This window comes from Stigmatopora argus, chromosome 13 (assembly GCF_051989625.1).
Source record: "Stigmatopora argus isolate UIUO_Sarg chromosome 13, RoL_Sarg_1.0, whole genome shotgun sequence".
Lineage (NCBI taxonomy): Eukaryota > Metazoa > Chordata > Actinopteri > Syngnathiformes > Syngnathidae > Stigmatopora > Stigmatopora argus.
The window spans coordinates 13,214,585-13,240,625 of record NC_135399.1 but is presented as its reverse complement, the minus strand read 5'-3'; the positions used below and the strand labels follow the sequence as shown (position 1 = coordinate 13,240,625).

Here is a 26,041-nt window from a genome sequence, read left to right as displayed (position 1 = left end):
AGGATGCATTTTAAAGGTTGAGACCGAATAGCAGAAGTTGTGGAAAATTTAATTGACAAACGAAGCCTAGCAAATTTGTATTAACGCGCAACAAAACCACAACAGTGCTGTGCTTTTAGTACACTATTTATTTAAGAGGAAGATGGAGGCTTCAGAATGTGCGATGTAGCATGCCCCGACAAGAAGGGAACTAACTGCATTTGGGAAGTGACATTCTTATAGTATGTCTGTGACTTCAAAGACACGGACAATTCTTGGCATCAAAAGCTAAGCAAAATCAGTTATCTGTTTATTAGATGTCCCGGAATTCCCATTGAGATCATATGATGCGGGGGTGATAGTTGTCTGGGAAATGTGACCTTTTAAGGTTGTTTGTTCGCAAATTTTCCATGACACCACTAAAATTCTACAAAAGACTCAATGTGTTGATCAACAAATGGTTTGGACAGTTAACACCATGAATGAAACTGAAACATGATCCATCAACATCAGCCATCCCAGTTGAAAATGAATTTGGCATTCAGAACTGTCAAGTCTGGCAGTAAATTAGTTAAGACACGTCCCACAACGTACCTCATAATCATTGGTTGTTTTGGCCATAACCACTAGACACCCTCGCTTGAGGTAGGTCTTTTTTCCTCGCTGTGTCTACTAGCAACAAGACATAACATTACAGTACTCTACGTAATTAACGGTGGTTAACTTTTATGTTTTGTTTATGAAGGCATTTTTGGGCCATAGTTCTATAGGTAATACCATAGCCAGGCAACAGATAACTGAATCTATACGGTTTTGATAATATGCAAGAGCCATCCACCCCCACTTCACCATTGACACTTCTGTTTCCATGACAATAAGCAAGTGCCTCTGGATTTTCACTGGCCATTAGAATGAAGGCCGGTCAAGGCTAGGATCAATAGGCGTATTGTGGCTCTCAGGATGGCTGGTCTTTCCAGGAAGTTACTGCATCTGCTGGGTTCTGATCAATGACACTGACAGAGACCGAGTCATTCATTCAGCTCCATACAGGGAAAGCGGACTGTGGAGAATCGTGAGTGGGAAGCAGAGAGGTTGAATGGACCCACTAGTTTGTTTGGGGACTGTGGAGTGAGGGAGAATCCACGCTGTTCCTGGAAATTGAAATTTACATTGCTTACCTTCAAGTTACTCCTACTTGAAGACTAGAAAAGGCTAACCCGCCAAAGGCTTGGGGCTAGGTCTCGACAACACACAGGCATAAACAACTTATGCAAGGACTTCCTTCTTTTTAGGTCAAATTCAAAGTTACACCCTTCACTAGAACATATTTGGTATCCAGTGAGAATGCCTATGCTTTCGGCACACAGCACCGACAAGACAGTGTCTTCAGTGGGAAGTGATCTGTCAGTATAAATGTTAGAAAAATTTGCTTTTCTGTATCGCGAGTCTGCAGGGATTGTCGTCATGAAGTGGTCTTCTCCACAGGCAAATTAGAAAAGACACAAAGGGGGAATTGAATGTGCTAACACAGCGGTGTCAAACTGACTGCCACAGTTTTGTCTAGCAGGAGCGTAATAGCCGTGAACCCATTTAATTGTAGAACATTATCCATACAGAACAAATTAAAAATATTGTATTTTTCAGACTATACTCCAAAAAACACACAACGAAGAGGGGAAAAAATATATTTTTTTTAATTTTATCAGAAACCAACAAAGATATGACTAAAGCAGTGCATATCAATTATTTTCTGTTGCATGTTATTTATTATTTAGTATTTTTAAGTCAGAAGGTCTCAGTTATCACTTCACATCCCCCTTGGCATCGCTTTCAATACATTTAAAGCAAGACCACTTCAAGTTTGGAAACTCAAGCAGCTCTAAGGTAAAGGCCAAATTCCACAAAAGTACTTACGCTGACTTTGAATGCCTGGACGGTGTTGTCCAACAGCAGTACGTTACACACAACCTGTGTGTGGTGCCTGTCTCGCTCCAGCTCCGTCGCCCGGACATTGTAGGATCTGCCTGCAGGCAAGCGGAAGCGTGCGCTCATCACGCTCCTGCCAGGGTCTGTGAAGTAAAAAAAAAAAAAACACCGCAGGATGGTTATATGTCGGCCCAAAATATAGCAAAATAAACAAATACAAAAGGGAGTGCAGAGTTTAAGCCTTATGATGTTAGGAAACATCGTACATGATGGCACATTTCCTGCAGCACAACTCGCAGGGTTCTACAAGCAAAGACTCGCACGGAGTGCTTCATGTCTAAAGAATGTCAACGAGTACCATCGAAGCAGCAGCAGATTCCTTCAAGGGAATTTGGAAAATACATCTCGACCATAAATAGAGAGCTTACATGAGGGCTACTTTGAAATAGAATACCACAAAAAAGTTAGACAGGCAGATTTGAAATGTTTTTTTTATCTTATTATTTGTTAATGTCAGAAAGCAACTTTTAATATGGTGTGATTCGTTTTAGTCTATCATCTATCATGCTGTCAGAAATCTTGGGTAAGCATGTCCAAAACTAGTTGAACAGATGCTACATTTTTTGATACATTCCCTTCTGGTTACCATCAATTACAGTTGACAGAGTATGCGCTTTTCATAGTCTTGAGTCAAATTCTTATGGTGGGAAATGTTGAGACTAGATTTTAATTGCACTCACTGGAGCTTTTGAAACTATTGACTGAGTGTCACATTTTTGACTACCCTTCTCTTGTCCATGTACTGTGAGCCAAATAGATTATTTGACCCATACAAGTAAGAGACTGTCCCCTTTTGCTGTTGTTCTTCGAGGGTCAGTCCTTGTGTGAATTTCACTTGCACTCTCCTTTCTCACAGATTTATCTCAAATGTGGGAGTGGAAATTATCATTGTTGACGTCTGCTCCTATAGTGATAAAATAACTCAAACTCTGAGTAAACTTAGAAAATGTTTATGTTAATGTACTAAAGCTAAAATTGCCATATTTTGGGGGATAAATAACTGAAATATATAACCACCAAATGGAAAACCTTAAGGCACTGTAAAAACTCAAATCTGTGCCCTGTGTACAATACAGGCTAGCTGTCCACAGTTCTCGCATGAATTATCATTTTAACTATACAAAAAGGAACTTAAAATTGTTAACCAAATTCAAAGCAACCACTGTTTCCAGAGGCAGTAAAAATACACAAAGCGAAAGGCTTTTTGTGTTTTGCCACTTTCCTAGATGATCTATAGCGGCTGCAGTCATACTTTATTATATCCCCATAAGAGTCATGGTCCTGTCAACAGGCCCCACTTGCCTTTGTCCCAAAGACTCAGAGCACATTGCAGTTTGAACAGTTCTCTGCATGTGTAAGCATCTTGTTGTGCACGTCCTTGCAGAAAAAAATAACAAAAAAAACATCTATATGTACCTACATTCAATGGCAGGAGTTTCTTATATGGAGAAAAAAAATACATTGCAATAATGTGGTGTTACCTGCGAGACCTTGACTTATGACTTTAAATTGTATCATAGCCATGCAAACCCAGACCCGTGCACTGAAAACTTTGCCTGTCAACTTGAGAGCAACGAGAAATACGATGAGAGAAAGGCAGCAATTGAAGCATTCCTGAATGTTAAAGGAAGGTACACGTGAACACTTTGCTATGACTGGCTCGCCGGGGATGCAAAGATAATGAGGCTAGACACAGACAGTCCAAAAAGGCCCTGCTATCCTTGCCTTCCAGTTTTCTCTTCGTCTGAAAAGTTTTGCACCCTTTATAAAGCATTCATTTAATTTATTGGCTACCATTGATGGCGCTAGACATCCAATTCAGTTTGACTAGGAAAGGTTCATTGGATGTCTACAACCGTCAAGGGCATGAAACATGAGCATTCAAAGCCTGTCCTCCCAGTTTAAGTGATTTTTTTGTCTAACATTGTCATTGGCAACCAATGGCTTATAAATAATATTAAATGTATTTATTTAAAAAACTTAAAAGGCCAAGGCCTGTGTATATTTCCGATTTTATCATTTTTTATTAACTATTCATTAATTGAGAAGTGTATTTAAATGTTTACGATAAAAATAATGTAATTATAATTTAGATCTGTTGGCTATATAGGAGTATTTTTTTATCAACAAAAATAGTCCCTATAAAGAGTAAAGATAAATCGCAAACACCACAGTGAGGGATATTTACTTAAGAGTGTGCGTATCTAATTGCCAATTTGTATTCTGTCTAACATGAACTGGTACATTTTAATGACAAGAAAAACATGTATTGTGCAAAGCTTTGGAGTAAAACCAACCATACACAGTTAATGAAGGATGCATGATGGCGACAGTTTGACTCCAAAATTGTTATTCGTTTTCCTAGTGTTATGGGGAAAACTGTTTCCACATCTGAAATTAATAAAACTATATATATAAAATGGTGCCTTTGTAAAGATTATGGTCATCTTCAGAGATTTTACTGTTCTTTGATCAGTTCATTTGGATTATATTCACTTCTGGCCATACAATCACAGTAGAAGGCCCTCTTGGGATTTTGTTAAAATGTTTTTTTTTAACCAGCCTCATGTCGTTTGAAAGCATTTCATAATTTTTCTAAGCTGGTCAGGACAGCTACACTCTCTAGAGAGTAGGCTCTGGTACTCCGGAAAGAGGCTAACATTATTGCTTCCTGCAGGCAGCAGTTCTAACAAACTGGCAAGATCGTGTATGAGGGCATGTGTGTCAAAACCCAACAGTCCTGTTCACTGGTGGGCTCCTCCAGCGCTCTCTCGTCTTATCGTAAACACAGACAGCCCTGCAACCTTTCCTGTCTGCTGGATCACACTCCTATAAATACATGAATTAAACACTAGTACTGTCACACAAACACCAACCATGGCCTGATCCCAAAATTTGAAGATCACAAGCACTGCAAAATACATAGTCGAGACAAGAACATTCAAAACCCGGCCAACTATTCTCCCCAGGTTTCCTGCTTATTCTGGAGAATCAAAGTGAGTTCAACTCAAAGTAAATTACAGTACAAAAGGAATCGGCTCAATTGCTGAACTTTAAATGCCCCATGTGTTTTTTTAAATCCTAATTTATTCATGCTACAAAGCAGATATAGTACAAAATGAATTTTAAAAAAGCTGTCCTTGCAACTCTCAAACAATCTATGTCTGCACAATAACAGAAATAGGGTTGTCCGTATTGAGACTGAAACATCTCCAGATTTTCCAGCCAGTCTGGGCATAGTGCTGTGGGTTTGGCTGTATCCGCCAGAAAGTCACATTTAACTTGTAAACTTCCACATAGACAATGACTCCAGCCGCCAGCGTGCAAACCAAAAGAAACTGCCAAGCAGCCGAATATAGACCGCTTAGTGGCAAGACTATAACTCCAGTGAGAAGCATGGACGCCAACAATAATATGTTTTATAATTTCCTCAGGAAGTGGAACCAGAGTTTCCTACTCCACTGCAATCGTTGTTAGTGCTTTATAAAACAAATAAAAACATAAAAAACAGGATGGCTTGCCCTAAAACTCAGTCAAAGTTGAGGTGAAATTCAATGTAGCTGAGAGTCCAAAGTCTTAACACTATTTTTGCATAGAAATTCTTATGAATTACCCCAAATTGGTCGAATACTGCACCCGGTATTGACCGAAAATAATCTTCATAATGGCGCGAAGGTGAATGTTGCAAGATGAAAATGGATTTAAGGATTATTTAATTACCATTTGTTGGTGATTTAGCTAATCGATTTGCCACATAGGATTAAAACAAGACTTGCGCATGGCAGCAGAATTGTGAAATGTGATGTATATGTCAAAAACATACTATAACACTATACATAAAACATACACATTACTATAATTCTCTTGGTATCTTATCTATTTATTTCTTTTAACACATGGTATTTCCTTCCCATGTCAGACTGGGATATCTGGTCAGAAAAAGATGACCATGTTGTCAACATTAAAAAAAAAACTTTATTCAATAGCGCTTCCGGAAAATTTGAAGGCCAGAAATACTATACACTAGAAGACAAACATTTAGTGTTATGAACATAAAAATGCTGACTGCGTGACTGAAGCCACCAATCTTGATTACCTCAGGCCTTTTCTCAGTATTGTCAATGGTAGGTTTCTTAAGGCTATACAACTACCACCTCAATCCAGTTACTGAGTAATCGAATAGCTAGGCTATCTACTTTGGTTAAGGTCTTAAAAAACTGTGTAAAATAGTTTTGTACGAGATCACACAAGGCAATGGGGGCACAAATTGAGGATAAAATAAGCCATGCAGCAGGCAGACGAGTCATGTTAGGGCCTCCACTTTGTGTTTCAAATGCATTACACAGCTACACAAACATCAAGCTTGAACTGGCGCCCATTTGGAATGACCCTCTGTAAATGCATGAATGAAAAGCATGCGTCAGCCTACCTGGATTCAGCGACTAGAACACACGTATACTGCTGCAGCTTTCAACAAGCATATTCATGTATCTATGAGTGCCATTTGCCATTTGTAAAGTTGTCCCTGGAGATACCACATGCCATTGCCATGTTTCTTCAGATACATAACTCTGGTCACTCTTGAGTGACAAAAATGGAGCCAATGTCGATCAGTAAAATCATCTTTTAGCACATCACTTTAGAAAAAAACACTATCACACACAAAACACAAAAAAATGTCAATAGCTTTTCTCTCTCACAGATTCAAGCACATCTTTTCTGATAGTCAAGCTTAACAGAAAATGAATGATTAAAAACACAAACATTTTGCCATTAAATTGCTCCAAAATCAACTTTTACTGTGACAATGACCCAACAGTAAAAATTAAATTAACAATAATCTTGCCAAAATGTTTCCTATTTCAACCACCAGCGTTATAATAAAGACTTCATTCTCGGAAACTCGGAAAAGTCTTAATCTTGAATTTTTTCCTCCGAGAAATAGAATTAGGTCGGTTCATAAAATTAAAAGGTCAATAAAAAAAGAATAGAGGGTAACAGCTTTCCTCAACAGCCTAATCCTCAGAGGTCAAACAAGCGATACAATGCCTTCTGTGCGTGTGTTTTGTTTGTTAGTTTTTCCAAGGCACTCAAGCCCATCCATCTAGTCATTTAGTGTTTTGGACTGCAACTAAAAAGACAAATTCTAATCAAATTTCCGATCACCAAATTTTCATGACATCCATACTTTCAATTGTTTAAAAGAGCCAACTGTCTGATTTGTGATCGAGTATGAAAATTAGGTGTTGAAAAAGATTACGACCATTTTTTTAAATGTAATTCTGTGTTAATAGAAATGCTATGCTATTTAAATTATTGATCAACCACTTCTTTTCTATATTTCATAGTCGATGCACAGACGACATTCTGTCTTTTCACTTTTCAGGATAACATTGGGTGAATTTGTGACATGAGGATTTAAGGCTGCTTGTCATATAGCATTAGTGGGCATACTTTTATACGGGGAGATTTGGAATAAAGTTTGGAATAGCTTCAAAGTGGTATCTATCATATTTTTAGTAAAACACATCTACATAACAGAGGCATGAGTCAGTTTGGGGAATATCATTAATGTTTAGTCTACAACGTGCTACAGCGCCAATGCAGACAAATTAACAAAAGGTGCTTTTGGCAATAGTGCTTCTTCAAAATAAGAGCCAGACTATATTGCCGTTCCGAATGTTGGAAAATGACAACAACAACAAAAAGCTATGAATCCATTTGTCCTTGTAAAATAACGGTCGTGTGGGACGGGTTTGAGGGCATGTCTTTGTATCAAAAAAAAAGATGAAGAGACGAATGTGGGTGGAATACATTGATGGATAAACAGGCCCAAAACAGGAAAGCGTGGGCTCACCTGAAAACCACCAGGCATTCTAGTTCAGACCTAGCCATTGGTTCAAAGCATCAAGAGAAAGCCTTTTGGGTCCTTTTTGTGCTTAAAGAGAAGAAATGTATGTCTGGGGTAATCTCCCTTCTTGGCCAGGGTTTGGAGCATGCAAATTACAAGGTGCATGTACAGCTTAATGTGTTAAACTCAAACAGCTGATACAAATCTCCCAGCACCGGCCTTTCTTAGCAAAGCTTTATTTCTGCTGGCATCATTCAAGTGGGCCAAAATCCTGACTCAGAGGTGCAGCCTTTTATTTTATCAGTGCTGGCACAGCGTTGACACGAAATACTGCATGGCATTTAAGGAGCTTACCCAACTTTGACTCAAAATAGTAGGACTTTAGCCAAAGTAATGAGGGAGAAGTGTAAAATTTGGTCATTTTCAGGTGAAATTTTGCATTGATCTTGGCATTTATTCCATTATTTGAACAGTTTAAATGCAAGTCCCTAAATTGACACATTTAAGATAAATACACCTCATATTCGTGGAAATGCACAATTCAGTAATTTACAATAACAAGTTCCGGACTTGAGCACATCTAAATAAAATGGGTTAAACATTCCCAGGCGGTTATATGTTCCTGTTTTATATTAATCTGATTTTGCAGAAGATTAGTGCAACGTCGGCTCTGAACGTCGCCGAACCAATGAAACTGATTCAGCTCCAGATTAAAGTTATTATTGTGCAAGGAAATATGACCTTAATCCAACAAAGAAACACCCAGGCCCAATGAAAGATAACATAATGCAATGATGAAAAAAAGACAACAACTGCACCTGCAGGGATCAGACGCCAGTACACCATTAAAAATCAGCCACTGAAAGAAATGAATTGTGCAACCTTCCGAGTGATTTCATAATACCAATGTAATGAATTTTGTACTACACGTATATAAAATAAACTGTACAGAAACACAGATATGGACATGATACCATGGCAACAAAATAAATACTCCAGAAAAGCAGCAAAGACAAAACATTGACCCTAAATGAAATATTTTTAATGTTGGTTAATTCAAAATCATACAGGATTAAGTATGTGATGTCCATACATATTTATGAATAAAAAAATGTTAGCAAAACAAAATGAGTACAAGTGATAATCAATAAAAACTGATACACTATTTAAATGTCATAATATCCAACTCATTCCATATCATTGAAAATGACATGTCCAATTCATTTAAAAAAGGTATACTTTTACTGTTTAAGGGAATTACATTTCTGTTTAATATCGATGAAACATACAAGAAATGATTCTCCTGTTCACCGTCCCCCCCCCCCAAAAAAAACTACTCCAACTGTACTCCAACATTCCAATAAAGAACATTCTCCAACAGCAACATCTGAATATGTCCCTTAATCACCCTGAGGAACAAACATGACCTACAAAACTATAAAGAAGAATTATAAGTCAGTTAACCACTGTTAATCAGCTGCTAGGCCAACTCTGAAGTGGCGCAAAAATATGCAAAGACCTGGCCTGGCCTGATGATGTGTCCTGTATAAAAAGAGTCCAAGAGCTGTAACGCATTGTCCTCTTTCTTAGCGGCTTTCTGCCTGCTACTGTGGCGGACAGGCGCTGTGAGTCAGCCAAAGACGAACCCTCCACCCCCCACCTCACGCTGAAATCAGAGAAACCACAAGAATGTAACAGCTTCTGTTATTATCCCTCCTTGCTGCCTCACGGCCTGATAGCCAGCCATCCCCACAGTGAGGCTGCCCGATTCCCCTTCAGGTCGTTATTCCCTCTTTCCCATCTTTCCTTTACATGCACACACACTCATCCAACACACACACACACATTACAACTACATCCTGAATGACACAAACATTTTATTTCCCACTGTGAACAGCTCCAAACACAAGGCTGACCTACACTCAGTCCAACAAACAGATGAAATGTGAAGGAATATGAGCCAGAAAAATTCTTAGCTATAAGCTCCAGGCACTGTCCAAATTTTAATGTGCACGTGGACGCAATCGCAGATTACATTTTTGTATTTGCTGTTGTTACAAGAATGACGAAATGGGTCCAAAATTCTGAGAGGAGTGGATTTTCTTGATTAAGGGCAAAAGTAAATTATTCAAATGGGGCATTAATGAAGTATTTTGCTAATTGTACATCTAACTTCAGCAGCTACAAGGCCAGTGCTTCCTTCAGTATCATACTGTTAGGTACTTGGTCATCTATAGTCAATTTGGATCTCAACCAAGTTTGGATTAAATACGTCACGGCTGATTTTTCCGATTGATCTAAGCAAAAAACAATCAAACATTACCTCCTGCCCTCTAGTTCTGTGTTTGAATTGAAATAATATGGTATGGTGTCCTTGGCATCTACAAGATGTGAATTATTATTGCTCTGTGATCAAAGTGCCACTTTGTAACTGAATATCTGTACACCGGTGCCAAAAAACCTTGTGCAATCGAAATTTAAAAATCTGACACAAACACTAACAACAAACTCTTTGTTTCCGTGTTAAAGTTAGAAACATAATTGTTTACGCTTCCTTCCACACAGTGCCAAGTAAGAATGCATTTACAGTGTTAGATGTTCCAGAAATACTCGTGTCAAGGGTATGGTTAGGGCCAAGACGCAATTGCAAATTGAAAGTACAGAACTGGGTACACATTTAATAGAAATGAGATTGGTTCTGCTCCTTTATGATTTGTCAAGCACACACTTTGCAGTCTCTCTGTTTTCAAAATTAGACAGGGAACACTGGAAACAAGAATAACGAAAACTGACATGATCACGAATATTCAGCAGTGACCAACCTGTTAATACCATGCAGTGAGGGGAAATCCTATTAAAAAGTACAAGAATTGCTTAACATTCATTCATTTTCTGTGCAGCTGAAACTCAAGGGTTGCAGGGGTGCTGGAGCCTATCCCAACCAAATGTAGGTAGTAAGCTAGATAGCGAAAACTCTCCCCATCTATCTTTAACGTGACTGAATCAAGTGAACACCAAAAGACGGACAAAGCAAAGTGTCAGAGTACAGAAGCAACTGTGAGCTTTGACCTTACGGTATTCCGACCACTAGTTTAACAGCTGTTTCAAAAAGGCAAAAAAAACTAACACACTAAGCTCGGCTTGCACACGAAACAAGTTAAAGGTCATCAGAGTAAGATTTCTTTTGAGACAATAACTTTACATTTGTTATGCCTCGATGGAGATGAAATTCTGTGTTCCTAAATGTTGATGTAGGACAAAAATGGCAGAGGACAAGTCAAAACTAGTCCTGGAGCATAACTCTTGAAAAAAATTGGAAGCCAAATGTACTTACATACTTGGTGTTTTCATGTGGGGGTTGATCTTGAGAATCGAAAGCTATCTTACATTCCAGTAAAAGCAATCTTATGGAAAACCCTATGGAATGCTTCTCTACAGACATTTAACTCATTTCCGTCTATTGTCCTCAATGGATTTTTTTAGATAAAATGTCAAATAATTTGAGAAGTGTTATATGGTAATACATTGTGATTCAAAAGTGAGCATGTGAGACGATTGTGGATGAAAACATTGCAACAGGATGTTTATTGGGACCTTCTACTGAAAGTGTCAGATTTCTGACAGCAAGGAACTTAGCATATGGCCACTAGTGCAAACATGACAGTCAACTTGTACTCAGCCAAATGCTTCAAAATGTCATTTCACATACACTTGTTTACAGCTGGATGAGAATAAAGTCCGTCTAAATGTATAAGTTTGAAAAAGAGGCTAATGAAAATGCAAAAATACCTGAATTTCTGACACGTTAAAGGAGTTTACTACATTGTAGCGGACCTTTTGAGGTCAAAACTTGAACATAGCCAAGAAACATATGGAGCTCAAATGTTTATTTTACAGGATTTTAAGCAAAGCTCCAATAATTATTTATTTTATTATTGTTTTATGTGGTCACAATGCGGTCACCAGCGAGAGTTCTCCATACATAATCAGTTCCGATTTTAACGTGCAGTTTAAGAACCTTTCCTCAGGATTATATACTCTAGGTGGAATTTTACAGAGATTCTGCTACCTAAGAGTTTACAGCCTTAATATAATCTCCGAGGGGGAAAAAATGCATTTATATCAAGTTCTCTGAAAAAAGATCCAAGCCAAATATAAACGCCCAAGATTTACTGGCTTTTTAATCTATCCAACAGAAGATGGTAAACCTCACTGAAATGACGCAATCTATGCAGCCTTATGACGTCTTTTTTATTCAAGCAGACATTATATCCATTTACAGGAAGGGGGGAAAAATGAAGTAAATCAATGGGACATTTAAGCGACAGGCCAATTTTGTTGTGTCAGTTCAAATACAATTTGAATAGTGTGGCCTCTTTAAAAGACCAACAGGAAGATTGTCCGCAGACCAACTGACTCTCTTGGTAGTAACTTATGTTTCAGTACCATTGATGTCTTCCATTTAAAGACGGACTCTCGGTAAACTTTGCAAACCAAAATCTCCAAACTCCAGTCTGCAGCGCAATCTTTCCAATGGGTTCCAGTTGGATGGACAGACAGCTGGTCCACTTGGTTAAACATGAACAGCCTGTTCTTTGACAAGGCTTTCACCAGTGGACAGCGTCGATCAAAGGCAGCCTGCTTCCATTTAAATAAATGATTGGCTCTTAAAGGTAAACACCACTTCATCTAAAACGGCACATTCCGTAGACAACCTTAAATTCCATTTTTTTCCTAAAAAGGTAGCAATTTGTGATCCGAACAGTGATGGTGAAACTGTGTCAACAGAGGTGAATCATTCAAAACCTGATTATTCATTATCAAGAGTTTAATTGAAAGAAAGCATTGTCTAAATTTAAAACTAAGCAAGTTCCACACACGAATGAAATACACAATGATCATTTACTGTCAGGCCTTGCAGTTTGGACAGATTTTAAATTTATCACCGTCAATGCCAGCGAAAGAATTAAGGCGCAATCATCATCGATGTCTCCATGGACATTTCTCATGACAAGGTCATGTTTGCTGTGACAGCAAGACTGGGGCATCACGGCAGGAAATCTAATCTGAAGCATCTGGGTCACGCTAAGCATGCGAGGCAGCAGAATCTGTGAGAAAGCAGGTATGTAATCTCACATTACAGTGTGTGCAAATCGTCACTCGTTTGGCAGTATGAGGGTGGCTCGTTGCTCTAAAATGGGGTTAACCAACCATTGCGACACTGCGGGGGTCCCAGTCTAAATGGAGGGCATGCGTGAAGACGTCTTTTGTAACTCCGTGGGGACAAGAGTTGTTGTAATAATGATGTACAAACACAAATTTTGGCAAAACCACAAACAAACAGATGTTACTAAATGATGACTCAATTATCATAACAGTTGTTTATCAATGTGTGATCACGACTGTCATGCCAATATTTTTTAATAGATTTTTTTCATTGTATTTTAACAGATACGATGAAGAATCTCTACTGAATAATTAAGAGACTAGAGCAGCTTTTTATTAAGATATTATGTAAATATTAAACAACATAAGGTGCATTTTTGATTGGTGCCTGTCTTTACATGAGCACTTGGTTCCACGTGCCACTCAGATTTCTGATATTTAATGTATTCAGGCAGAATCAGAGCAGACGTTTTACTCAGATTGCATATTGTCACGCACATTTTCACTAGTTTTGATGTCGTATTGTTTTGAAACCATTTTTTTGGAGCCGATACATATTTCGATGGAGGGCTGTGTGGTATCAGCCACTTCACAAAAACCACACCTTTGTGTGGTTTTGAGTGGTTAGCCCGCCAGCCTCACAGTTCTGAGATCGAGGGTTCGATCCCAGATCCCGACCTACCTATGTGGAGTTCAGGGTGTCCCATGTCTGGTGCCTATAGTTGGATGGAATAGGCTCCTGCGCCCCTCACGACCCGTTTGGGAATAAGCGGTAGGGAAAAATGAATGAATGAATGAATGAATAATTTATTGCTTTATATACTACGAACATTCTGTTAACCGTACAGCCTTAAATTGTCATTTTTCTATTAATTGCTAATTAGTATTAACAATATTGTTTTTTCCAGACTTTTTTTCCCATTCCAGGAGTGTGATATCTTATTAGGCCTGCCTACAATGGTTGTCCAATCCATTTAAACTGACAAGACTGGCTGCCTCTTTCAGTGCTGTTGACAGCACTAGATGCCCGATCCATTTTGATGATGCTAAGGTCCTTCCAGCAATCAAAATGAATTGGACGTCTAACACCAACATAAGGTTTATTCAGTGGATCGTGGATTTATTGTAAATTAATAAGCGATGCCTCTCACTGATCTCAAATGGTCCCCAAATCACATTGTGTTTGGTGTTAATGAATACTTGAAAGACACATCCCAGGTAGGAATCATCAATAATCCATCCTCCATCTAGAGAAGGATCATCCTGGCCAAAATCAAGAGGTTTTCTTAAAGCAAAAAAAGGGAAATAGGCTAAGTATGCACAAGCGCACAGAAGCTGATATGATACGATTATGATATCAGCTGCAGCAGGCAGCAGAGGGGCGACTGCGACCCAAAAGATGTGGCACGGATGGTGGAGGATTACGTCATCGAGAAAAAGGAGGACGCCTCAATTGCATGCAGGCTTGACTGACTGGCATTACAGAAACATCGCACCACTGTTCGATTAACAACGGTTAAGCGCGATTAATGTCGTCAAGAAGGCGACGAGCGAGAAGAAACGCCAGGATTCGCCCAAATGGGGGGTGGGAAATGCAACGTTTAATTGCCACGCTTCGCCATCGCCATATTGTAGTTTGGGGAATGAGGATAAATCCATATTTAGGTCTTATTAATTGCATCTTTTGCCCCTTTTCAGCAAATCCATGTGCGCCATATTTAAAGGCATACAACCGACTCCATTCAACAGCGACCGGGCTGTCATTGAAGGGGCTTATTGTACACTTGTAACGTTACAATGAATGAGCCATTAACGAAGGGGGGCATTTATGTTGACATACGGAAGGCCGATGCATGGATTTATTAATAAAAGGCAATCAATATGATGCAACAGTGCGAATTAGTGATCATTTGGAGGTTTTGGATTTCTCTAACAACTAACTGCAATGTAGTATTGAATGGGGAGAGCAGCGTTAGCAAACAAGCGAGCTAAACATTATTGGTCTTGACTATAAGCACGCACTTATATATTGGATATATTATAATAATGAGCAAAATGATGGCTGGATGTTTTTGGCCGAACTGGATCTGCGTTTGTTAGGATTGATCTAGCGGCGTGAAGCAACTTGGAGCAAAGTGACAGCGTCAAGCTAGTCGGCTAAAATTGCTAACGTCAGATGGCTGTAGAAGGGGGAAAATGTTGATTGTTTATAAAGTTGAATAATCTTTTTCATCAATCTTACCGTCATCAACTGCTCCGGTGGCGTCCAGTTTTCAAGGAATAAATCGTTCGCCGTGTGAGGAAATGCTCTTTCTCGGTGGGGCGACGAAGCCCGAACATTCAAGAGGAGTTCGCCCGCGGCTGCCGACGTGACTTGGGCATGATTACTACAGACAGTCGGATCGGGTCGGGGTCTTCACGGCTGCTCGCAGTCACGCACATCCATCCGGCAAAGAGGGCCCTCCACCGGCCGCGACCATGCCACCACTGCCTGGGCAGCCACGGATGATAATCCACCAAACGGGAACCCCCGCAGTAAGCATTGGCTAAACGCAGTTGCTTTCGGTCATTCCAGGCTGAGAAAACGATCGCATGAGAAAAAAATGAAAGAAAACTATTTTTTTTTAAAACGATTTGATGATAATTCAAGTAAACGCCTGAATTTTGCGTGACGGACTTTGTGCGCTTGCTCGTGGTTGTCACAGCTGCTGCTCGTCGGAGCGACACAGCAGCGGCGGTGGCGACGACGTAATGGCGCAAATGGGGCGCGCGGAGGCGGGGCAACAAAAGCGGGAGGCACGCTGCTACTTATGGAGCGCACCCAGGTAAATCAAGGCACGCGTGGAACTCCTCCCGGGACCCGGATGTTGCTCAATAGGCCAAGCTATTACATGGTCAACGCACATTTTTTTTCTATTTACTTTGGGTATGTGCTGTGGTAGTTAGCAAAAGAATTAAGTCCTCTTCTTGTTTTAGTTTCATTAGGACTGTTAACATTGTATTTGTCAATAAATGAAAATGCAAAGCGTGTTCATTCAACCTTTTGAGACGGAGCAGCCGTGTAATTCATGTTTTTTGTACAAGGTACGTTGCGTTCTAATGTGGACTCTAGCGGCCTCGTGTGGAGAACAATGTAATGGCAGTCAGTGCGCTAGAGGAAGACAATGGGCCTTTGTGTTGCTCCTTTCAAAGACACAGTGAAGTAGTGGAAGAGATGAGACAGTGTGTGGACTGTTGCTCATAGAAACATCCCAAAGTAACTCACACATGATTGACTGAACTCCAGTTATGAAGTGACAGACAGACTTGTTTACTACAGGAGCCCCCAGTGAGCATATTTCAACCTAAGCAGCCAAATTCAAAGCCTCACCATAGGTCTGACCTCTACGACCTTCAACTCTTATCCAGTCATCTACAGTCTACACATTTGAATGAAATCAAATCAGTTATCACAAAATTACGTTTCTGCCATCTGTGACCCCAAAATGTAATCACCTCTTCTTTCTGATGTTATAAAAAAAGTGTTTACAAACACTCCTTGTTTGTTCTGTAGTTATCTTCAAACGAATCAGAGCCAAATACATAACTTCCAAAGGTAATAAAAATTGTAATTCTACACTTAAAACACTGAATTTCCACTGCATAGTCTACTGTATTTTGAAATATTATTCCTTCCAAGCTACTATTTTAGCTCAATCCTTGGGGTATCTGAGTAGAAATGTAATTAAAACGCATATCGGAACCTCGTTAATATGCAGACGTGACCTCGGGGAGTGTGGCTTGATGAGTAGCAAGGTCCCACAGAGCTGGATATTAAGATTATTATCGCTCAACAAATTAGCCAGACATGCAAATGTGTCTTTTTTTCCAAGTCAAGGTTGTATTTCTCTGAGGGGTGTGGGGCATCAAATACTCGGAAATGTCACATGAGAAATGACAAATTTGCACTGGGAATAAATATAACATTGGCTTAAGTCATCTTTGTCACGGGTTACATTGTCTTTGGGTATTTTTTGGTCCATGATTAATAGATGAAACACAAACTTATTAAATGAAATTACTATTTTGATTTGATCTCAATTAATCATTTAGCAATATTAACTTAAAAAAAATCCCTGCAATCTTTGTGCATCCTCGATGGCAAATGTGATCTTAATTAATTCTATTATATTCATTTACATTGTTTTCTAATCCGCATGGTGAGCTTGAGGGTTCGATCCCAGGTCCCGACTTCCCTTGCAAATTGACATGTTCTCTCCGGGCTTGTGGGGGTATTGTCTGGGTACTCTAGCTTCCTCCCACATCGCAAAAACATGAGGGGTAGCCTCTGTCAGACAAAACAGTCTTGACATTTACCGCCACCAATGAGTAAAAAACATTCAAAGCAATGTTTGATGTTAAACTTAAATCTTATCCTTTTTCATGAGAGTGATTATTCCATTCCTCCTGGAGGTGTACGGCGTGTGCTTCAGCTGAAGGATGTTAGCGGGAAACAAGTTCCCACTGGGTGCGTACATCTCCTCTCCTTTCTGTCCCATGAGCGTGCGAAGTGTCTTGTTCCTGGACAGAATCTTGTCGTAAAACTCCACCCCGCCCTCAGCGTAGTCGCGGGACACCTGGGCAGCCCGCCGGTCCGACCTGTAATCGGACCACTGGACGGCGGCGTCAGAGGCCAGCAAGTAAGACACGGCGCCGAGTCCAAGCGCCGCCAAGTTCACGACGCCGCGGAGTAAAGCGGGTCCGCCGTGAAGGTTGAACACCTGCTTCAGAACCACGCTGTACACCCAAACCCCTCCCAGGCAAAATGGAGCAACTGCAGCACTTAGGATGGGCGCCCCTGACTGTAAACGGGCCACCTCTCGCGCTATGGCGAATTTCTGGGCTCGGATGGGAAACACCAATGAGTCCTTGAGCGCCGCCCCTGTTTCGCTGTCCCATTCCACCGTTTTACCATTGATGAAAACATTCCTGTTGGTGATACCGCCGTGGTCGTCAGCCGTGCTGTTAAAGTTCGCCGGGATGCCTATTTGAGCCCCCGCGGGGAGCCAAGGGACGCCAGCACTGACTGGGTGGAACCCAAAGGAGGCGAAGGCAGAGAAGCTATTGGACGAGACCACACTGTAGTCTTTCAGCACCTACAAATGAAACAACGCAACTGTTTAAATGGAATGTCAATGACGTTTATTGTACCGGAGGCTCTTTTGTAATGCAATTATTTACATTTCTTGCGTTGGATTATGATCTCATGTTGCAAGAAACGATTTATATATATTTTTTAAAGAATTCCCATGATGCTCAAAGCATAATATTAGAAGGTTAATGTACTGACGGAAAAGTGGGCGGCAACGTTTGATATATATTGTCAAATTTTCGTGGCCGGGAACTTATCTGTATTAAAATGAAGATACATTTGTAAATTTTAAAAGGTATCATTTGTAAAATATTTCATTCAACATTAAATATGTGGACAACCGCTATACAGTCCTACCATCTCACCAGTTAGAGTGATTGACGATGTCAAAGTGACCTCTTGAAAATGTGTACAGTTTCTAGCTGGCTATTTCCTGTCACTCTATAAAAAGAAGAACCACGCCTTCCACAGTATAATAATTCTTTCACAATCCCGTGCTACAACGATACCATTGAAGTTGCAGCTGCTGCTAAGCATAGTGCCATTGGGCACTATCATATACTGACCTTAACCCTATTGAGAACGTTTGGAGCATCCTATAAGGAAAGAGTTACTGTGGCTGCAAAAAGTCTACAACCAGCAAGTAAGATTACATTTTTTTTAATTAAAAAAATTGAGACCTAGATAAAACCTTTAACCATTAATGTTATCTGTTATGGTCATATACAGATAAACCTAAAATGTCAAGTAAATTGTAGCAAAGATAAGAAATGGAATTTTTCATTACAATCCAGAAAAGTGGACAGTTACAGTAATACTTAAGGGCTCCTTATGTTAACTTGTTACCTTTTAATTATTTTAACCATGTCTATGCTAATAAAGAAAGACAAAAAGTGTTCAATAAACTGCATAATGCAAAAAGACAGGGTAAAATGGGGGGGGGGGGGAGTTGATTCGCTTAGTAGTACTAAGAGTTGAATCAAACTCTGTTTCACGGTATCACAAGTTCAATTTATGGAGCCAAATTATTAGTTATTATATATTAGAACACATGCAAAAAAAATGTTGCCTATTTACCAAATAGATATGTTAATTGTAGCTTCTGCCATCCAGTGGAAGAGCTTCCAATTAAATGTTCTAACCATTGCTAATACAAAAAGATCAATATATTTAAAAATAATAATAACAATAAGAAGTATACCTGCTGAAAAAGTCCTTCTAGCTTGTCAGATAGCGTCACTGGTTCTCCTTTGTGCCAAGCTTGGTAGAGATGGCGGTATGACATATCAGGGAAGACGTGGTAGAACATGTTGGCTGCAAAGACGCCACCACAACTTGCTAAGAGCAGAGGAGTTCTGTACTTCTGAAGAAGCACTGAATACTTGAGAAACCTGGACGCCATGTCGATGTCGGTTCACGTCAGATTCTGTGAAGACAAAAGACACGTCTTAGCAGTAGTCAAACATCCCTGTTTAGTCATTTAAAGGATGTCAACATTTAAACAAAGCTAATTCTGCCCAAGCGCGTCTTCACCCTGAGTTAAAATACACTTCATGACTATTGTTTTGGCATATCTACAAATACGAAATAAGTTAAAACAAAGCCAAGCTGCTATCATACTTACGTGGTTTCGGCTGCGTGGAAATTAAACACCAGGCTTTAAAAAAAAAGATTGCATTTATAGTTTAGAGGCACCTTAAAACTATCATGTTCCTTGTATCATTTCTTTGAAGGACAGCTGAGCATGGATGTTACATGACAACCACGAAGAGGAGAGACCTGGTCGTAAATCGACATCGCTGCCGTATTCCGTGCCGCGACAGTTTTACGACAGCAAGCAATATAGTATTGTGTCGTTCAAGCGTTCTCGCCTTTTTTGTGGTTAATATATTTCATAGATTTTAAGTTTTGTTATTACGTGACAAACAAAAATAAAAATAATAATGCAAAAATATATATTGCGCCCCAAATCAGCATTTAAACTGTTAACAGCAATAGACATCTTTATTTTATTTTATATTATTTTATTTACTGGACTGACAGCGAATGATCGTTGCCAGATTTCCCAGCCAATATGAATTGATCTCTCCGTAGATTTGAAACATGATCATCGACAGCTAGTTACCAGTTCAAATGAATTGGACATCTTGTACCATCAAAAGCATCCAATGAGTAAAGGACCATTTTGTGGATTTTCAAATATCGTCACATTTGGGATTAGCAGTTGCATGTATACGTGTGTGTTTGCACATATATTGAGATAAGATATTGTGATCTTCGTGGGAAAAAAAACCTCCTTTCATGCTGTCTCCATGGAAACAGGCAAGATGATGTGTAGAGAACGAGTGGGCCTGAGAGATAAAACAGTCATGTGGTATTATGTATTAGCATACCCAATAGAGGTAATTATCATCTATAATACCTTTCGAATGATGAATAAATTAAAAAAAATAAGAAGAAATGTGTACTTTGATGAGATTAAGCCAATTCGAGATATTTAGATAGAACTTCATAATGACATTCTTTCATTTAATATTTTGATGCTGGTGCAATGTTCATGCAATTCATACTTGAATGTGTTACAAATAGCCCACAGCATGGAAAGGCTAATAGATAGGTTAATTAAACTATTTTCTGGACATGTCTGTACTTTGAAGTAGTTTTATAGCTGCGTGCACTGAAAATAAACGAGTAGTTTTGCAATAGGACTAGAGGACATTTTCTGTACAACCATCCTGAACCCATAGTTTAGGTCTATGAAACAATTACCAGCATACATGTATCATAAACTACAATATAAAAAAGACCCCATACTATTTCACCTAATTGAGGATTTTTTTAAATTGAGTTGCAAAAAGAGAGCTTAAGTAGCTTAGTGAATATAAAGAGTTGAATAAGTGTCTTGAGGAAAAAAATAACATTAAAAAATCCTCTCTAAACCACCACATTCTTTCGTCTCCGGTTTTCTTTTGACCGTACTATAGCCCTTTAAAGACTTGGGGAGCAGTCCATTTCAGCATAGGGGTTTTGTCCACAGCTGGGTGGGATTTTTACACATTTAACTTGAAAAACCGATGTTGGAATGAAGTCGACTTCATGTTTTCATGGTCATTGTGCGTGGGTATACTATAGAGAGTTAGAAAAATAGTGGTGGACATTATCTTAAGTGCAGAAAAAGAGACATCCACCCCTTTTGGGCTACTCTATTAATAGCGTCAGCTGTTGCAATACAAAGATGAGCTACTCGACGTATTGTTCCGCAGATGTGGGAAGCCCGACTACGGCGTAGAGCCAGAACGGACTGAAAAATGACAATTATGGCGCCTTAAGCTTGTTTTCTTTTTTTTAATTATTCGCCTTAATATTGGGGGAGCATCGATCGGTAAGTGTCCGTGCTGCCAAAGACGTAAAAAGGCTGGGATATGTCACTTTTCGCCAATTGTCTTGGAATGGTACCACATTCTGACTAGTATGCTGAGTTCAATTCCCGTACTACTTGTGGTATAAACCGCTACTAACGTGATGTGTTCGTAACTAGTATTCGATTAATGACTGTGTAGTGATGGTTGCGGCACGTTTCCATCCCCCTTTCAAATTTGCACCTTTGGCGGAAATCGCGATTTTTGCTGAAAAACTTATTGAGAACAAATGTGTTCTTGGGCGGCTGCTGTTTGGTTTTTCCATACGGTAAAAAAAAGAAGAAGAAAAAAAACGACACAGTACGGGGCCTTGAATCTGTCACGGCCATCAGTGGGAAAACCGCTGCTCATTTTACCCCGTCTTTTAACTCATTGGCTGCCATTGACGGCGCTAGACGTCTAATCCATTTGGACTAGAGAAGAGCATTCACGGCCGGTGTTTCCAGTTGAAATGAAATGGGGTGTCTATCCTTGTTAATGGCAGGCAATGAGTTAAGGAATCCTCACACACCCCCTCCACATGCACATCATCAAGCCTTTGAATAGACTGCAAACCTCTGTGCAGAGGACACAGATTCTTGTTGTGTTTAATCATAGGATGAGATCATTCAGAAGCAACAGTCTGCACACACTACTCTGCTTACGATGATGAAGGTCAAGATTGAGATGCTGTAGCTGAAAAAATGGCAATATTTTCCAGTCTGGATCTCTAGTTTGCCCAGTGTTTGTCACATCTGTTTCACAGTTTAAGATTTTGAGTTGGAATTTCTAGGTACATAAGGTTATTTGAGGAATCAAATGTGTGTGAATGAATGGGGGTTCGTTCACTCTGTATAAGGCATGCTGTGGGGAATTTTTGTAAACTAACTAGTTAACGTTGCATTAGAATTCAAGAATTGGGACATATTTCTCTAGTCTGAGAAATATATTTTGTTATTACTAATTCCCTGCATAGAACAACAGTCTTCAATGCAATGGGCATTTTCTTTCTAGTGTTAGGCAAAAATATTTTGCAAACATTCACATCACATGCCGGGCATACCAGAGACTGTAGTTTTGTATTTTTCTAACTGAGGCATTCAATGGAATTTTGGTTTCAGTGTCCACTGATATTGTTTTCGGAACTGAGATGGTAATAATGTGTCTGATTGGTGACCGGTTCAAGGAAACGCTTTACTTGCAATCCGGTTCACGAATAAATTGGACATCATGTTTTTCCATCAACCACCTAATTAGAATTCCAGCTTCCATTTGGTGGTACTACACTAAAATTGGAATTAACATAGTTTTAAAATAAAATAGCATCACAAACACAGTTACTGTTGAATTAAATAGCATTTGTAACAAGCTTATTTTGTAGTAATAGACTTCTCATCTCTCATCTCTTTTTTTCCGAACCGCTTTATCCTCATTAGGCTCGTGGGGGGTGCTGGAGCCTATCCCAGCTGATTCCAGGCCACAGGCAGCGGACACCCTGGATCAGTGGCCAATCAATCACAGGGCAAGTAATATACTTAAAAACTGTAAAACGGGTTAAACAATTATATTTGTCATCCAGTTTCACTTGAAAATTTGCTAAAATTGGGTGAAAGGTCGACTATAATCACTAGTTTTGAATACACTGGCGTCATCAAGGACAAGTTTTGTTTTTTGTTCATTTTCCCAATTGTACGAAACGATCCCAAGCATTATTTTGTAAACCCATTGTTGTGTACTTTATACAAGCATCCATAAAAAAAAATCCATAACTGACTCATAGAGGGCTTTGGCCCTTAAATTCTCCATCTACAGCTCACAGTGACTGGTAGGCTTTGGAAAGGAAGGAAGCATCTTCCTTTCCCTCCATTGTGCAGGCTTGGATAAGATGGCCGGTCGCCAGCTGACAGCTGCTGCTTCCCGGTTACCCGTAAGCTTTCTAAGAGGCAGCATACGACGCTTTGTGGGCACACAGCATTGAAATGCCAAATTAGGATGTATTTACGAGATTGTTCCGCTCAATATTTTTGTTCACAGCTATGAATTTTTACACATTGTGACAGGTCTATTTGATAGTCTTCTGTAAAATCAGCCAATTTGGAGCACTTCCCACTACTCCCCAAATCTGAAATCTGTTACTTGAAAAAGCACAAAACTTATGAGCTCTGCCATATCATGTCTTTGTGTGCCATTACATCACATTCTTTTACTCCCGCATTTCATCTCTAGGCTCGCCTCCCACTTCTCATGCTTACTGGAAGAGTGTGAGATCTACTGTAATAGCCCAGTGGAATGACGCAAAACGAAGCTCCTCTGTCATTTTGGCAGATTGATAGTGGCCATATGGGTCTATCGGACGGCACATATGCCACCATTGCTACAAGTGTTAGTGCATGACTATAGCATGCAAAACAAATACAATCTGGGGTTAGCCTGTTTTGTTTTGTTTTCTGAAATTTAGGCTTTGGCTTTCTAACAATGAGGAAAATATCTTTTTTTAAGGCTAGCTTTCATCACAATGAAATCGCCGCTATGCAACCTAGCAAAAAAACAAGGTCTGCATTTACAGTAATGGCTCTTTGAGGGTTGCCATTGAAAGCTCTGCTGCAGCCACAGAAAATACTCAGTGCTAGCTAATGCAATGTTGCAGTGTAGTGCCTCCCCCTTGCTTTCTAAGGTGAAGTAAAGTAGCCCTATTAGTAGTAGTAATGGCATTAACCCCTTCAGTATCATTGAAAGCAGTAAATCGTCCGATGTATTCCCTGCCAGTCAGTCTCACCAAGACAAAACAGATTAGACGCCTATTGCCGTCGACAAAAGAGTCAGTCTCGACACGGCAGGCCTTTACAGTCAAGTCTTTTCTGTTCCACCCGGTAGCCATGGCGACCAGCGCGGTGCCAAGCGACAACCTGCCAACATACAAGCTGGTGGTGGTGGGAGACGGCGGCGTCGGCAAGAGCGCGCTCACCATTCAGTTTTTCCAGAAGATTTTTGTGCCCGACTACGATCCTACCATTGAGGACTCGTACCTCAAACACACCGAGATTGACGGACAATGGGCCATACTGGACGGTGAGTGGGGAAGTGGGTATCATTGGAAAAATTGTAAGACTGTGGTAATAAGAAGCCAATGGATTTCTTGGGTAAAAATGTTCCTCGACTATGATTAATCACGTGTGTGACGGTGTGTGACTGTGTGTACTTTGTGTGTGCGCCCACCCAGTGCTGGACACTGCCGGTCAGGAGGAGTTCAGCGCCATGAGGGAGCAGTACATGAGGACGGGGGACGGGTTCCTCATCGTCTTCTCGGTGACGGACAAGGCCAGCTTTGAACATGTCGACCGCTTTCATCAGTTGATACTACGGGTCAAAGACAGGTTAGACAAGATGCCAAAACTCAAAGCTTGGAGTTCCGTTTCATCTTTTAGTCAGATATTCTTACCAGAGACTAAGACTTGGCCGTGGGTGGAACTCGGCAAGACCGAGACAACATTTGCTTGTGGTTGAAGTTGTTCTCTATAACATGCATGGGAGAAGTTCAGCTTTAAATTTAAAGGGCAACGCCCGTTGGAACAAAAAGTTATTTCTTTCAAAATCCATTAGTAACGGACCAACAGTCACCTCTAAAACAGACTTTGACATGGAAGGAAAGAGGAAGTGAAACCCAAAAGTTCCCTGTTTGTTCATACTAGGTTACACTCAAGTTCACATCCTTTCTACTACCAAGTAATGGCTGTTGAATTAAAGCCAGAGATCTTTCTAATATAAAATTGGCTGATCGCCTGTATTTACTGCATTTGTGTTTCAACCCCATAGGGAGTCGTTTCCTATGGTGCTGGTGGCAAACAAAGTGGACTTAGTTCATTTGAGAAAGATCACTACCGACCAGGGCCAAGAAATGGCTGCAAAACATAATGTAAGCAAGGCCTACAAAAAATACACATATGCAACACATACAATATTTGAATAAAATGAATGAATTGAATAAATGTGCCTGTTTTGTTTAGATAACGTACATCGAAACCAGCGCCAAGGATCCTCCAATGAATGTAGACAAGGCCTTCCACGAGCTGGTCCGTGTTATAAGGTTAGTTTTTTGTCGTTAATTCACCAAAGCACAACTCACGTATTGTTTCCCATTTTCTGTGTTTGCAATAGAAGGCCAAAACTTGTCTTACCTGATTTCAAAGAATTTTGTCAGAAGTTTGTCACAAAAGGCTTTGATCCAAATAAGGATTCAGTAAATCATGTGCCCCTGCTCAGATGTGTGAAGTTGATCTGCTCTGTAAAAAAAAAAAAACAATAATAATATTTACTATTTTTCATGCTAACATAAGATTTATGTAGACATAACTCAAATTATTCAACCTACATAACGGAAGTCCAGTTTATGTAAAATGTTGAGTTCAAAATATTGAACTGGAGTGCAGTTTACTTAAAAGTCTGGGTTTAAGACATTAACTTTTTTGGGAGTTTGCGTCAAATTTTGAAATTCAAATGAAATTGGTTGACTTGAAATTCTTAATGCATCAA

At 39.8% G+C, this 26,041-nt stretch overlaps 3 protein-coding genes across 4 annotated transcripts in view; 1 reads left to right on the top strand and 2 right to left on the bottom strand.

Moving 5' to 3' along the window:
- Positions 1-15,747, bottom strand: part of ptpn4a (protein tyrosine phosphatase non-receptor type 4a) — a 39,481-nt gene extending 23,734 nt beyond the window's left edge. The window contains exons 1-2 of the mRNA XM_077616816.1: positions 15,225-15,747; positions 1,894-2,048 (exon numbers count right to left, since the gene is read on the bottom strand). Coding sequence (XP_077472942.1) covers positions 1,894-2,031 — 138 coding nt within the window. The 5' untranslated portion in view covers positions 2,032-2,048; positions 15,225-15,747. The remainder of the gene's footprint in view (positions 1-1,893; positions 2,049-15,224) is intronic.
- Positions 15,748-16,840: 1,093 nt separating this feature from the next.
- Positions 16,841-25,924, bottom strand: tmem177 (transmembrane protein 177). 2 transcript variants are annotated; one of them, XM_077616824.1, is made up of 5 exons: positions 25,525-25,924; positions 24,951-25,024; positions 24,728-24,868; positions 19,315-19,539; positions 16,841-18,117 (listed from the first exon to the last, which is right to left on the bottom strand). In XM_077616824.1, exons 4-5 carry the CDS (start codon positions 19,513-19,515, stop codon positions 17,386-17,388), a joined length of 933 nt encoding a protein of 310 aa, XP_077472950.1. In that variant the 5' UTR covers positions 19,516-19,539; positions 24,728-24,868; positions 24,951-25,024; positions 25,525-25,924; the 3' UTR covers positions 16,841-17,385. The 2 variants fall into 2 exon arrangements, with proteins under 2 accessions (XP_077472950.1, XP_077472949.1); XM_077616823.1 differs by lacking the exons at positions 24,728-24,868; positions 24,951-25,024; positions 25,525-25,924 and adding an exon at positions 19,738-19,911.
- The window catches only part of LOC144086748 (ras-related protein M-Ras), an 8,178-nt gene continuing 3,504 nt past the window's right edge, over positions 21,368-26,041 (top strand). The window contains exons 1-5 of the mRNA XM_077616826.1: positions 21,368-21,495; positions 24,386-24,580; positions 24,732-24,885; positions 25,325-25,424; positions 25,516-25,595. Of these exons, the coding sequence (XP_077472952.1) occupies positions 24,388-24,580; positions 24,732-24,885; positions 25,325-25,424; positions 25,516-25,595 (527 nt within the window). The 5' untranslated portion in view covers positions 21,368-21,495; positions 24,386-24,387. The remainder of the gene's footprint in view (positions 21,496-24,385; positions 24,581-24,731; positions 24,886-25,324; positions 25,425-25,515; positions 25,596-26,041) is intronic.

Excerpts from the sequence above, each read along its gene's own strand:
- tmem177 (XM_077616824.1), bottom strand. The coding sequence starts at position 19,515 with ATGGCGTCCAGGTTTCTCAAGTATTCAGTGCTTCTTCAGAAGTACAGA. Across the intron at positions 18,118-19,314 it reads TAGAAGGACTTTTTCAGCAG|GTGCTGAAAGACTACAGTGT; the intron begins GTATACTTCTTA and ends TTTCATTTGTAG.